Below are 12,244 nucleotides of genomic sequence, written 5' to 3'. Positions count from 1 at the left end.
TGGCCTTCTTTTGTCCACATGATATCAAACGTGCAGGTAAAAATATGAGAAATTCAGTTATATTCAACAGTTAAGTATCTTGATGTTTAGAAATATCTGGATAATTGAATATTTCATTATTTTATTCAGGCAATTTTTGGCATCACATAATTACAATATTGCACTGGGTGATCTAAATATAAAGAAACTGTATGTAAATATGTATAATATATAATACATTTTATTTATTTAAATATATAATATATATTTTACTTATTTAAAATGTATATAATAAAATATATAATATATATGAATACAAAGAAACTTTTGAAAGATACCCCCAGTCTAATTTTTTTTTGCTGATATCTAGCACGTATGTAGAATTTTAAGGTTTGCAAAGTGCTTTGTCTATGTTATTATTTCATTGAATCTTACTTTGTAATTCACTGTTTTTGGACCTTAGGTTTTGACATCTGAGATGCTATGTTCAATTCCAGATCTAGGGCTTGAAGGGACCTCAAAGGCTTAGTCAGACCTTGCATTTTATAGATGAGGAAACTTTGGTCCCTGGAAGCTAAATGACTTGCCCAAGATCACTCATGTAGTAAGAATCAGAGGCAAGATTGAACACAGTTCCTTACATTCTAAGCACAGTGCTTTGTTCACTATATCCCACTGCCAATCTCTTAAGGAGCCCGAGGAATAACAAGTTTGGGAACTCAGAGGGAAAGTGTGTGCTATAAAGAGGTCAAAGAAAGAAAAGTAGAAGAAAGGAATAATCTCAGAGATCATGGGGTACAGATTGAATTAGCCAGCCTCAGAGGCTGCTTCCAACTGGATCAAGATTACTGTGGCCGAATCAGACCATAATATAAACTATGTCAGTTCAATTCACCACAGCTCTTTCTTCTCACCACTCACTAACCTCTGTTTAAGATCAGCTCTGTACTAGCAAACTTGTTCGATTTTTCAGGTGTGCATCTGGTTTTCTGTGGTCCTATAATGTCTGTGTACTTTTAGATTTCAGACTGGCTTTTCCAAGAATCACCAGTGGATTTAAGCCCATTAAGCCCATCAGTTACCCCAATCTGTTTTAATGTTGATCCCCAGATTTGATAAGAAACCTGATTCATGTTTAGAGACCTTGGAAAGTGGAGGGAGTTATGGAATAGAAAAATAATGGAAAAATAGTTGTAAAGCATTTACTATGTGTATGCCAAGCACCAGGCAAAGAGCTGGGAATAAAAATTAAAAGTCAGATGTCCCTCAGTCTCAAGGAGTTCCCATTTTAATTGGAAAAGTCATTGCATTTATATGGGAGAATTCTATACCAGAGTGGATGGAAAAGTCCAGTTGGTTCTTAAGCTACAGGAACAGGGCTGATTATAAGGCCAAGATATCCTTAAATTAGGCTATGGAGAAGGGAAGATCGAAACTTGGCAGGTAGCTTTGCTGTGGGGCTGTTGAGGGATATCTGGAGTGGCCCCAGGGTATTACAATGGGCTCTGGCAATGACTATGTCAACATAAAGGGAAAAGAACAGTATTTTCAAATATGGCCATATTTAGTAAGATGACTGAGTTTTTCAAGGTAGCTTTCCTACTAGAATTAATAGATATTCTTCTGGTGCCCAAACCTAACCCACTATTTTGTGCCCCTCCTTTTATTTTACAATCAAGCATCCTGCCTCTTCATAAAAACCCACCTATAACACGATTTTCAAAACCAACCCAGGTCCACAGTGGAATTTGTGCTCTCTGAATTCTCATAAGCCTTAACCCTGTGAAGGACTACAATCTAGACCTTTATTATACCTTCCTACTGTTGTCTTATTCTTTGTTGTAGTTAGGTACACATGTGTATGAATTACTTCTGCAAAGAGATTGTAAGTGGGGAGGAGGTGTGACCCAGTGCCAAGAGCCCTGGCGTTGAAGTCTGAGGAGCTGGGTTCCATTTCTGACCTTCCACTTATTGTCTGACCTGGGTCAAGTCAAATCACCTCTCTGGGTCACAATTTCCTCATCTATAAAATAAGAGGGTTAGACCAAATGACTTTGAATTGATGGTTCTGTCATTTTCAGTTGTGTCCAACTCTCCATGACCCTATTTGGAGTTTTCTTGCCAAAGACACTAGAGTCAATTGCCATTTTCTTCTCCAGCTCATTTTATAGAGGAAACTGAAGCAAAGAAAGTTAAGTGACTCGTCTAGGATGACACAGCTAGTATGTGTCTGAGGCCAGATTTGAACTCAGGAAGATGAGTCTTCCTACTCCAGGCCTGGCACTCTATCCACTGTATCGCCTAGCTGCCCTAATGATTCTGAAGGCCCATTCCATTTCTAAATCTATGGTCATTGTCTAATCCTTCTGGTAGAGACTATGTTAGCTCAAGAACCTAGTGATATGTTGCCTGAGCAATAAAGAAGATTTAAGGCAGACAAGTCTATTTTCATATAATTGAAGGGTCATCTTGTGGAAATGACCCCTTATTGGCCCCAAGGAGCAGAATTAGGATCATTAAGGTTAGAAAGTATAGAGAGGAACATTCCATTTCAGTAGAAGGAAGACCCCGCTACACACAGGAGAGTTTAAAAACAAAGCAGGGGACCTGGTTAAGCCAGAGAATTCCCAACTCTGTGAAAGTGTTCTCTCAGAAGCAGGATGGCATCATCCAGTTGGGGATGTTGCAGAAGGAACTTCCATATATTCCAGGATAGATTAGGTAACTTCTACATTCCCTTAAGCTCTCTAAGATTCCAGCCCCTTTGATGTACGCCCTCTTCTCTCACATTTACTGACATGACCACTGATGAAGATGCACTGCTTATATCCCACCCAGAAATTCTATTCCAAAAGAAATCTTGATCATAAACCCTTGGGTTGGGAGGCAGAGTGCACCAGTCTCATATCAGCAAGCCTCAGACAAATGTATCCCCTGAGATACTAAGGAATAAAATCCAGAAAGGTTTAAATAGCCCCAAAGATAAAACACCTCATTTTTGAGGAGCCAGCTTCTCTAAATGTTTATAAGATCTCTGAAGAAATGCTCATAAATTTACATGAGGCTTCTTGCGCCATTATGTCATTAATGGAGCTGCCTTTATCATCTTAGCATTTCTTGTTAAAAGCTGCTGCTTTTTTTTTTCATTTTTCTTTGCCTCCCAGCGCTCATCCCTGTCACTTGGCATTCACCAACTGAATAGAAAAAGCAGAGAAGGTCTGCTAGTGATAGAACTGGCAACTTCTTAAAAGGATTGTCATCAGCATTTCATTTTAAGATTTTTTTTTACCTGTAACCTTGTCACTATTTGTTTGAATTGAGTCCTGTTCTTTCTGTGGTACATGGCAACACGAATAGAAAGCATTAACTCCCTAATTGTAGTCTGAACATGTAAATTAATCCAACGTTGTAATGCGGTTTTGATTTGTATTCTATAGAACAGAAATCTCTCCTCATCCTATGCCCCACCAAAAAAAAAATTCTTCACACAATATGTCTGATGCCCAAAGTATTTACTTGGAGTAAAGATGACATTTAATGTTTAAGCTTAGTTTGGAAATAACCTAAACCATTTTAAAGATAAACATGATTTACTGGTAATGAATTCAGATATGCACAGATGATTATCTACGGTACAATTAGTTGTTAGATGTGTTTGTAAAATATGGATTACTCTCCCTTGCCCTCCCCACCCAACAGGAATAAGCCCAAACATGGAACTACTATAAGCGATATTGCCAATCTTCCTTTGGAATTAGCTTTCCACATTTTCTAGGACTCTTATTTTCTGGGTCATTAATGAAATGGGGTGGACGGCCTTCAACTGATCTCTAATAGACCTAGGGAGCCTTACTTTGAATTACTAGGGAGCAATCCTTTGGATAGGGGGTAGAGATCCCTTTTTATCCATTGAGTCACTGGCCCATAGTGAAAAGTCATTTGACAGTGAAAAGTCATTTGATAGTAAAATGCAAATTAAATGAAATGTGATTTAATTGTTTGCTTATTGTTGTTTCTTATAGAGTTAGGGTTTGGGGGGAAGGGGTAGGCACAGAGAGTAATTCCAGGGAAAACTGAGTGAGAGAAATAAAAATCATCCAAGGAACCTGTTTTTCACATTAAGGATGAGAAACTTAAAACTTTATTCAGTAAATACAAGAAAAAAATTTTTAATGAACTCTTCACTTCCATATTATGGATAATACAAGAAGAAGAACCTGGAGCAAGAGAGAGAATGAGACAGATCATTCTACACCTTAGATTTCACAGAGCGATTTGCACCCTCATTCACTTATGGATTATTTTATATTATAGTTATTTACGTTAAGATCTTGTCTCTGGACTAACCGCAGAGCTGCTCAGTCACCATTGGCAGGCAGGCCCTGCCCACTTAGGAGCAAGCCTGTCCTACTGAGGTGTCAGGAGCAGACTAGAAATGAACTGAAGTCCTGAGATTAACAATCTGATAAACCAATAGCTGATTAGCCAAGAGGCACTCAGGGACGGCACAGAAACACAAAATTTAAGAGTTGAAAGGGATCTCAGAGACCCAAGTCCAAAAAGTACTTCATATAAAAAAAAAAAAAATTCCCTCCTATGCTGTTTCCAGTCAATGGTCATTCAGTCTCAGCATTAAGAGCCCCAGTAGGGGAAAACCCTTACTTCCTAAAACAACCATCCACTTTTAGATAGCCTTAACTGTTAGGCTATAAGCTGCCATATAGCTGTCTCTTTATAGCTTCTACTCATTGCTCCTAGTCGTACCCTATGGGATCAAGCAGAATAAGTCATATCCCAGTCTGCTTCAGACCCTTGAAGATCGGAATCATGTCCCCAGCTGCTTTAAGGCAAAGTTCTATAGCGTGATGTCTTCTACCTGGGCTACTTCAGGGCTTTGAGGTTGATCCTGCACTCAAGAAGGCCATGGAGGGCTCATCTCCAGGCAGTAGAGCTGTTAGACATGGCATCCACAAACCTACCAATCTCACTGTTTGTTTACCAGTAGCCACAAGACAGCATAGGCTAAAAGGTCTGAAGAGATCACAAGCCTAGACAGAATCTTGAGGATTCTGCTAGCTTTCAAATTCACCTTTCATTTTTGTTTTAAGTTTACAGTGCCTGTCTATTTTACTTCTACCATCTTTATACAATGGATGGAGTGCTTGTTCTAGAGTTAGAGTGCCTGGGTTCAAAACCCCTCTCTGACACAGCCTGTGTAACATGGAGTAAATCACTTAACCTCTTTGGGCTTAATTCCTCATTTTTAAACTGTAGATTGTTGGACTACATGGCCTAGATCCCTTCCCTTCCCCAGATCCCTTTTGTGTTATCAGTGACCTGAAATAAACTGAAAAATTCCTTCCAACTCTAGATCCATTATACTTTGACCTACATCATTGTTTTTCTTCTCAAAGATATTCACACCTGTGAACACATTTTGTTTTCAAAAGATTTCTGGTACTCTACTGCTTCTTGTGGCACCCTATCTATTTTACTACCTGGAAGCAGGTTTGCGGTATGGAGGTGTCTGGATTTGTGATGTCTTCATTGTAGGGAACTCTCAGTGAGGAAATTTCCTCTATCAGTAGAGACCAACATCTTTAGTTCATTTGATGATGAATGTTTCTCCTTCCCTTGTCCAAAAGGAGTGGATGTTCTGGCTTTCAGAGAAAGAAAGAAGGAAGGGAAGAAGGGAGGAAGGAAGGAAGGAAGGAAGGAAGGAAGGAAGGAAGGAAGGAAGGAAGGAAGGAAGGAAGGAAGGAAGGAAGGAAGGAAGGAAGGAAGTAAAGAAGGAAGGAAGTAAAGAAGGAACAAAAGAAGGAAGGAAGGAAGGAAGGAAGGAAGGAAGGAAGGAAGGAAGGAAGGAAGGAAGGAAAGATAAAAGTGACAAGAAAGAGAGAAAGAAACAAAGAAAGAGGCTGTATTAAATCTAGTATAGCTTTACCAATATCCTTTCCCCAGTAGGCAACATCACCTGCTCTGAATGACACATGTAAATACATAGTTATCCTGCTGTGTTGCACAGCACTTGATCTATTCAGTTCAAGTGGGAAAAGAATTAGCTTATAGCTTCATCCTTTGATGAAATGCAAATGTAATTCTCCAAATAGCTATAATACCTTTCAATGATAATCACCTTGCTAATATAATATACCTCACTAGAATCCAAATGGAGATGATAATATCAACATGTCACTTACCTGTCTTGCGCTGATCTAGAATAAGGAGCAAAATGATATTTGGACTCTTTGAAGCCTTCATAGTTCATCTGAGATGGATTGCTGCTGGGTAACTGGGCCTTGGAGTCCAGCATAGCTGCATCAAGTGGATATCCACCTATTCTCTGCATTCAGCTAAACAACGCAGAGTTAAACGAACAGGTGTCATATTAGTAGGAACATTAAGTTTTATATGCCATTAATCATGGTATAGTGGAAACACTGATGAATTTGGAATCAAGAGACCTAGTTTCATTTCCCAGTTCTGCTACTTAACTAACTGTGTGACCTTGGGAAAGTCACTTAACCTCTCTAGGCCTCAGTTTTCTCATCTATGACATCAAAGGTTGGTCTAGATATTCACTAAGGGCCCTTCCTGCTGTAACTCTATGATCTTAGGATCCCAATATTCACTATGCCAGGTTTAAATGGTCATCCAGGGAGGTATCAAGAAAGTATAGGAAAATGTGAGTGTGTTTCATAATCCCATGCAAAATTGTGTAGCACAGTTGGGAAAGTTTGCCTTCTGTCAAAATGTACCTCTCAGGATTCATTCATACTCCAAATTTCTCAGAATTATAAGGAAGGAAATGTTCTATTGTAAGTTGGAAAGCTTGCTCTTTTCAAACCAAAAATCTTTAAGGAGGGAAGCACATAAACACATAAAGGAATAGGAAATTAACCAGTAACTAAATTGTAAGAGTTTCTTCAATAAGTGTGTTTCAGAGACAGACACCAAGAAAGGGAGAGGAAACAATCAGAATAAAGGGGGCATTTATTCATATCTAGGTCATATTGTAATATCAGAAATCTATAAATCAAATTTCAAAGGAAAGATTTATTCAATTTTGCTTACTGTAAGTTACTTCTTTGGGAACTAGTTTTTAGGCAGGTTGGATCTTCCCATCACACTACATACTCTAATAAGCTATTCTAAAAACATACATTTATTCCTCAGTCATAGTAAGTGATTGAAGTTGCATCATAAAGAACATCTTCCAAGAATAAGTTTGGGGAAATAAGTGTAGGACAAAAACAAATAGTCTACTGATATAATAAATTAGGCTACTCTTCTTAATTTCTCTTGTTTTCTCCTGTTTCTAGAAACTGGGAAGATCGATCAAGAAATACACAAGTACAACACACCAGGATTCACTGGGTGTCTCTCCAGAGTACAGTTCAACCAAATTGCCCCTCTCAAGGCAGCCTTGAGGCCAACGAACGCCTCTTCTCAAGTCCATATTCAAGGGGAGCTGGTGGAGTCCAACTGCGGAGCCTCCCCACTGACCATCCCACCCATGTCTGCTGCCACTGATCCTTGGCACTTAGATTCAGGTAAAGTCTTAGGAAATAATTGATACTACTACTTTTTACTGGTAATAACAATGCTAAACACCCACAACAATAATATTAATTTCTCTTTTTTTAGCTAAACTCATGATTTCATTAGCATAATGAAACTAATTATATTGAAATATCTATTTGGTCGTTTCAGTTATATCCAGCTCTTCATTACCCCATTTGGGATTTTCTTGGCAAAGATACTGGAATGGTTTGCCATTTCCTTCTTCAGTTCATTTTATAAATGAGAAAGTGAGCCAAACAGGGTTAAGTGACTTGCCCAGAGTCACACAATATCTGAGGTCAGATTTGAACTCAGGAAGATGAGCCTTCCTGATTCCAAGCCCAGTGCTCTATCCACTGTGCCAGTATTGAAATGTACTTAACAAAATCCAGAAAAAAACAAGTCAACAGACCAAAAATTAAGAACCCCTGTTTTAGGCTTTCAAATTATCTGAATAAATTGACTTCCTCATCTTTTTTTTTCCTTTTCCCCTGTGACAATTTGTAGTCAGATGGTATATGTGCCAGCAATGAAAGAATTGGTTCAGTATAGAGTCATGCTGAACCTCACCCACAGCTTCTGCTTTCACAATAACTAGCTCAGAGAAAGCAGAGCCTGTTTTCATACCCAAGGTTGTCCTTGGGAAAAGAAGGGGATTCTTATCCACATCAGCACTGTACTGATGAATCATAACATGGTCAACCTCAAAGCACAGTTTATAATACAACTCTGCTTTAAATGTATTCAAATGCTTCATGTCTAAAGGTGAAGGAATTCCACTGTTGTGGTATGCCTCAACACTGAAACATTACGTGTCTGCCTTTTTTTCCCTGATCTTGCAAAGCTTGAGATGGGATGATCAGATCATGCTTCATTACACAGCTTAAATATCCAGAAAAAATTCATTGCCTTAATGAGACATAATTGATAGTTTTATTAGTAACAACAATATACATTTAATTTCTTTAACCATATACCAGACCTCTTATAGCATTTGTTAACTTCATCCCATTGCATTCAGTCATGAAGAGTGAAGCTGAGAAAGAAACTAGTTTGTTTCTCATTTTCAGAAAAGTCAATTTGTAGACTGTGAATTATAGATTCATAAATTTAGAGTTGCAAAAGGCCACAGAGGTCATTGAATCTAATCCATTTGTTTTATAGAAGAGGAAATGAGGCCCAAAAACTTTAAGGGACTTACACAGGGTTATTCAGCAAGTGTTAGGGGCAGGACTTTAATTCAGGTCTTTCCCCCTCTACTTCCAGCATGAAACAGAGTATTTCTCTTTCTCCCTCACCTTTAGATTCCCATAACGTCATTAAAAAATATTCCATTTAAGCACTCCATATAATGCTAATGGGCATTAATAAACACTTGCTCTTCCAACAGTGTTATTAGGTTGATACAACAAGGTCAGCAGGATTGACCTTTGCTCCATTAGCTGGTTTGAACCTAGGAAAGTTTTCCTCCTGAAAAGTTGGGAAAGAAAATACAAAACCAGAAATAAGTGAAAGGAGGGAAGCCATGAATCAAAATTAGAAAGGATCTTCAGATAAGTGTCTTTCATCACAAGGCTGGATAAAAGAGGAAACAATTAATAGTCTTTTGTAATACACAGATGTTAACTCCTCCTGTTCATGGGAAAGACTACCAGAATGCAGTGGGTACAAGACCATAAATATTGCCACAATGCTGCCAAGAAACTAACTTTTTAAAGCATCTGTCACAGAACCCTCTCTTCAGTTATGAGAGAGAAAGTTGAGTTTGCTCATCTTTATTATAACTTCATTCACAAATTATTTGTTTTTCAATTCTTGTGAAATGCAAGTCCAGGTTATCAATATAGGTTAATTTCATGTCTTTTCAAAAAAGTTTAAATTTATGCAAAGCATGTTTCAATTATCTTTATTGGTAGTAACAAAGGAAAAACTTCTTTGTGTTGTTCAACTATACAGTTCAACATGTTATAGCCCAGATATGGATCTGGACTAAGATTGTACAATATGCATTGTGCTAGTGTTTAAGTTATGGCTCCTATGTAAAAAAATAATAATAATTATTATTTGCAAATAGGATTAACAGTCCTTCCCAAATTCAGTGATCGCCTGAAGTTTGACTGTTTGCAAAAAGGCAAGCAAGTCCACTGAAATGCACAGTTATTGACTATGAGGGTGATTGGCAAAATATATGTAGTGATTTAAGGTTTATGTCATTAACTCCCACTACCTGTCCGCATTCTTAGCTCATCACTAATCAAGTGTGATTGCCCAAAAAGAAATGTATTAACCTGTTTCTTTGCTTTTTAACTTTTTGAGTATGTATCAAACATGTTCCGGTCTTGTGCCTACAATCTAATCAGTGCAATTGCCAGGATTATAATCCCCAGGTTTCAGTTTAGGGAAGTTGTCTTCCTGAGAAGGTGAGGCAGAAAAAAATAAAAAGTAGAGGCATGTGAAATGAAAGTCACAGGTCAGAATTCCTTAGCATTTTCTTTTCATTAATATTATTGTTGTGGTTGTAAATGACAGCTCATTTACATAATGTTTTAAAGTTGATGCATTAAAGACATGATCTTGTCTGACTCTCAAAACAACCCTTGAAGGAGTTATTCTTATCCCCACTTTACAGATGAGGAAACGGAAACTCAGAATGGTTAAGTGACTTTTCCAGGGTCACACTGTGTCTTTGACAGGATTAGTACCCAGGCCATCCTGACTCTAAATACGGTGGTCTTTCCCCTAGACCACACACTGCCTCTTCTGAAAGGTCAATGGGACAGGAGATATTTATTTGACAATCATTGAGGCAGAGGGTTATTGGGTAACACGATAGATTTTTTTCTTCTTTTTTGGTACATAGAAATATGGGAAAGGAGAAAAAGTGTATAATACATATTTGGGAAGTTTCCCATAGTTATCTTTAATGGATCAGAGATAATGCTGTGGCTTCTATAAGCACAAGAGTGTCCATTTGAATTCTGATTTGGGAAAAGGGATTTTGTTTGATTTTCCTCAATGAATCTATTAAAGACTGGATAATAATGGAGCTTAATGAGTTAGAGAAGCATAAAATTTTTATCTGATTCAAAAACAAAATGTTTTACATGCCTGAACACATACACATTCATGTTGATATTCCCATGGTGGGGGACACTAGCCATTATGACTTATGGAAGACCAATGGTACCCTCCCTCCCCTTATGAGCTAGGTGGGGGACTTTGAGTTCAAAATGTGATGTACGTATTCCCTGTTTTGGTTAGGCTTATCTGCTTCTTTTCTTTGTTACAAGGAAGGGTTCATCTTTGGAAAGGGGAAAAGGAGTTTCAGTCATTTTCAGTCATATCCAACTCTTTATGATTCTATTTTGGGTTTTCTTGGTAAAGATACCGAAGTGCTTTGCCATTTCCTTCTCCAGCTCATTTTATAGATGAGGAAACCAAGGCAAAAAAGGTTAAGTGATTTTCACAGGATCACACAGCTAATAAATGTCTGAGGTCACATTTGGACTCAGGAAGATGAATCTGCCTGACTCCAGGCTGGTCCCTCTATCCCCTGAGACACCTAGCTGCCCAAAGGGGAAAAGGATATATGGAGATATTTTTTTGCCATATAAAAATAAAAATTAAATTAAAAAATAAAAGATCAATGTGGTAAAGCAGAAAGAGCAGTTGATTTAGAGTAAGAAGATCTGGATTTGAACTCTATCTATGTGACCTTGGGCAAATCTCTGGGTTTCAATTAATTTGTAAAATGAAAAGTTTAGGCTAGATCAGAGGTGTTGCGAGATATTGGATATAAAGCACTTTATAAACTTTAAAGTGCTATAGAAATGCTGTTAATTACTATTATTATTCTGCTGTCTCTAAACCTCCAGTCTAGTAATGACTTCATTCCCTGAACCTTCTACTATACTCCTACTGAGCTCTAGCAATAATAGAACACTTACAGAGTTGTACTGGGAAATGTTTGGCAACTATACTCTAGGAGGAAAAGGTGGGGAGGTGTCTGCAGATGCTTTAAGTTTAATTTGCATTATTACATTTTCTTAAGTCTAGGCAATCCACAAAACAATAAACTAAGTCCTGAATTGTAGTGGTTGCCAATTTTCAAAGTGTAAATTCTTACACTGAAATTTTAGCAATATTTCACAAGCCGGTTTGAGTTGCTTCCAACACCCCTTAAGACTAGATGCTCTATGTAAAAATAATTTTGATACCCCACCTTCATTTAATCAGCATATATTAAGGTCCTTTCTAGCTCTAAACCCCTATGATCAGGACACTAAAAGTCAAGATAGCAAAAATGGAATTGAGGATAAATGTAAATCAGAAAATTCAGACTTAGCAAAAAGATCTTTTGAAAAGAAATGTCATCATGTTGCTAGTACTTTTAAGAAGAGTTAGCCTCACCATAGGAGTAGTAAACTCCCACTCACGTTGTAACATTTATAGATTACCATGACACCCATCAATGTGAGATCAAACTCTGGGTTTCAAAAGCCCAGGACTTCTACCCCTTCCTCCTGCTACTATTAACACTGCTATTATTAATTTTGTTCGGATTGTGGGAGGAAGCAAAGAGTAGAGAGTGAAGTAGGTGCTCTGCATCTAGGAAGAGCAAACAAGCCCTTGGGTGATACCACACCCAGTGAATAGATTAGGTGGGCAAACTCTGCCAGGAGGATGTTGGTGGAGGACAGGG

General features: G+C 37.9%; 1 protein-coding gene and 1 long non-coding RNA gene across 2 annotated transcripts in view; one reads left to right on the top strand and one right to left on the bottom strand.

Moving 5' to 3' along the window:
* LOC140533090 (uncharacterized) overlaps nt 1-12,244 on the bottom strand; it is a 111,330-nt gene that overhangs the window by 3,312 nt on the left and 95,774 nt on the right. The window contains exons 5-6 of the long non-coding RNA XR_011976794.1: nt 6,180-6,332; nt 5,478-5,635 (exon numbers count right to left, since the gene is read on the bottom strand). This is a non-coding gene — a long non-coding RNA (uncharacterized lncRNA). The remainder of the gene's footprint in view (nt 1-5,477; nt 5,636-6,179; nt 6,333-12,244) is intronic.
* Nucleotides 1-12,244, top strand: part of CNTNAP2 (contactin associated protein 2) — a 2,725,119-nt gene that overhangs the window by 2,678,797 nt on the left and 34,078 nt on the right. Inside the window, exon 22 of the mRNA XM_072652434.1 lies at nt 7,302-7,532. Within this exon, the coding sequence (XP_072508535.1) occupies nt 7,302-7,532 (231 nt within the window). The remainder of the gene's footprint in view (nt 1-7,301; nt 7,533-12,244) is intronic.

The sequence above is a fragment of the Notamacropus eugenii genome, chromosome 3, assembly GCF_028372415.1.
Source record: "Notamacropus eugenii isolate mMacEug1 chromosome 3, mMacEug1.pri_v2, whole genome shotgun sequence".
NCBI lineage: Eukaryota > Metazoa > Chordata > Mammalia > Diprotodontia > Macropodidae > Notamacropus > Notamacropus eugenii.
Note: the sequence above shows the minus strand (reverse complement) of the source record. Positions and strands in the feature narration are given on the sequence as shown.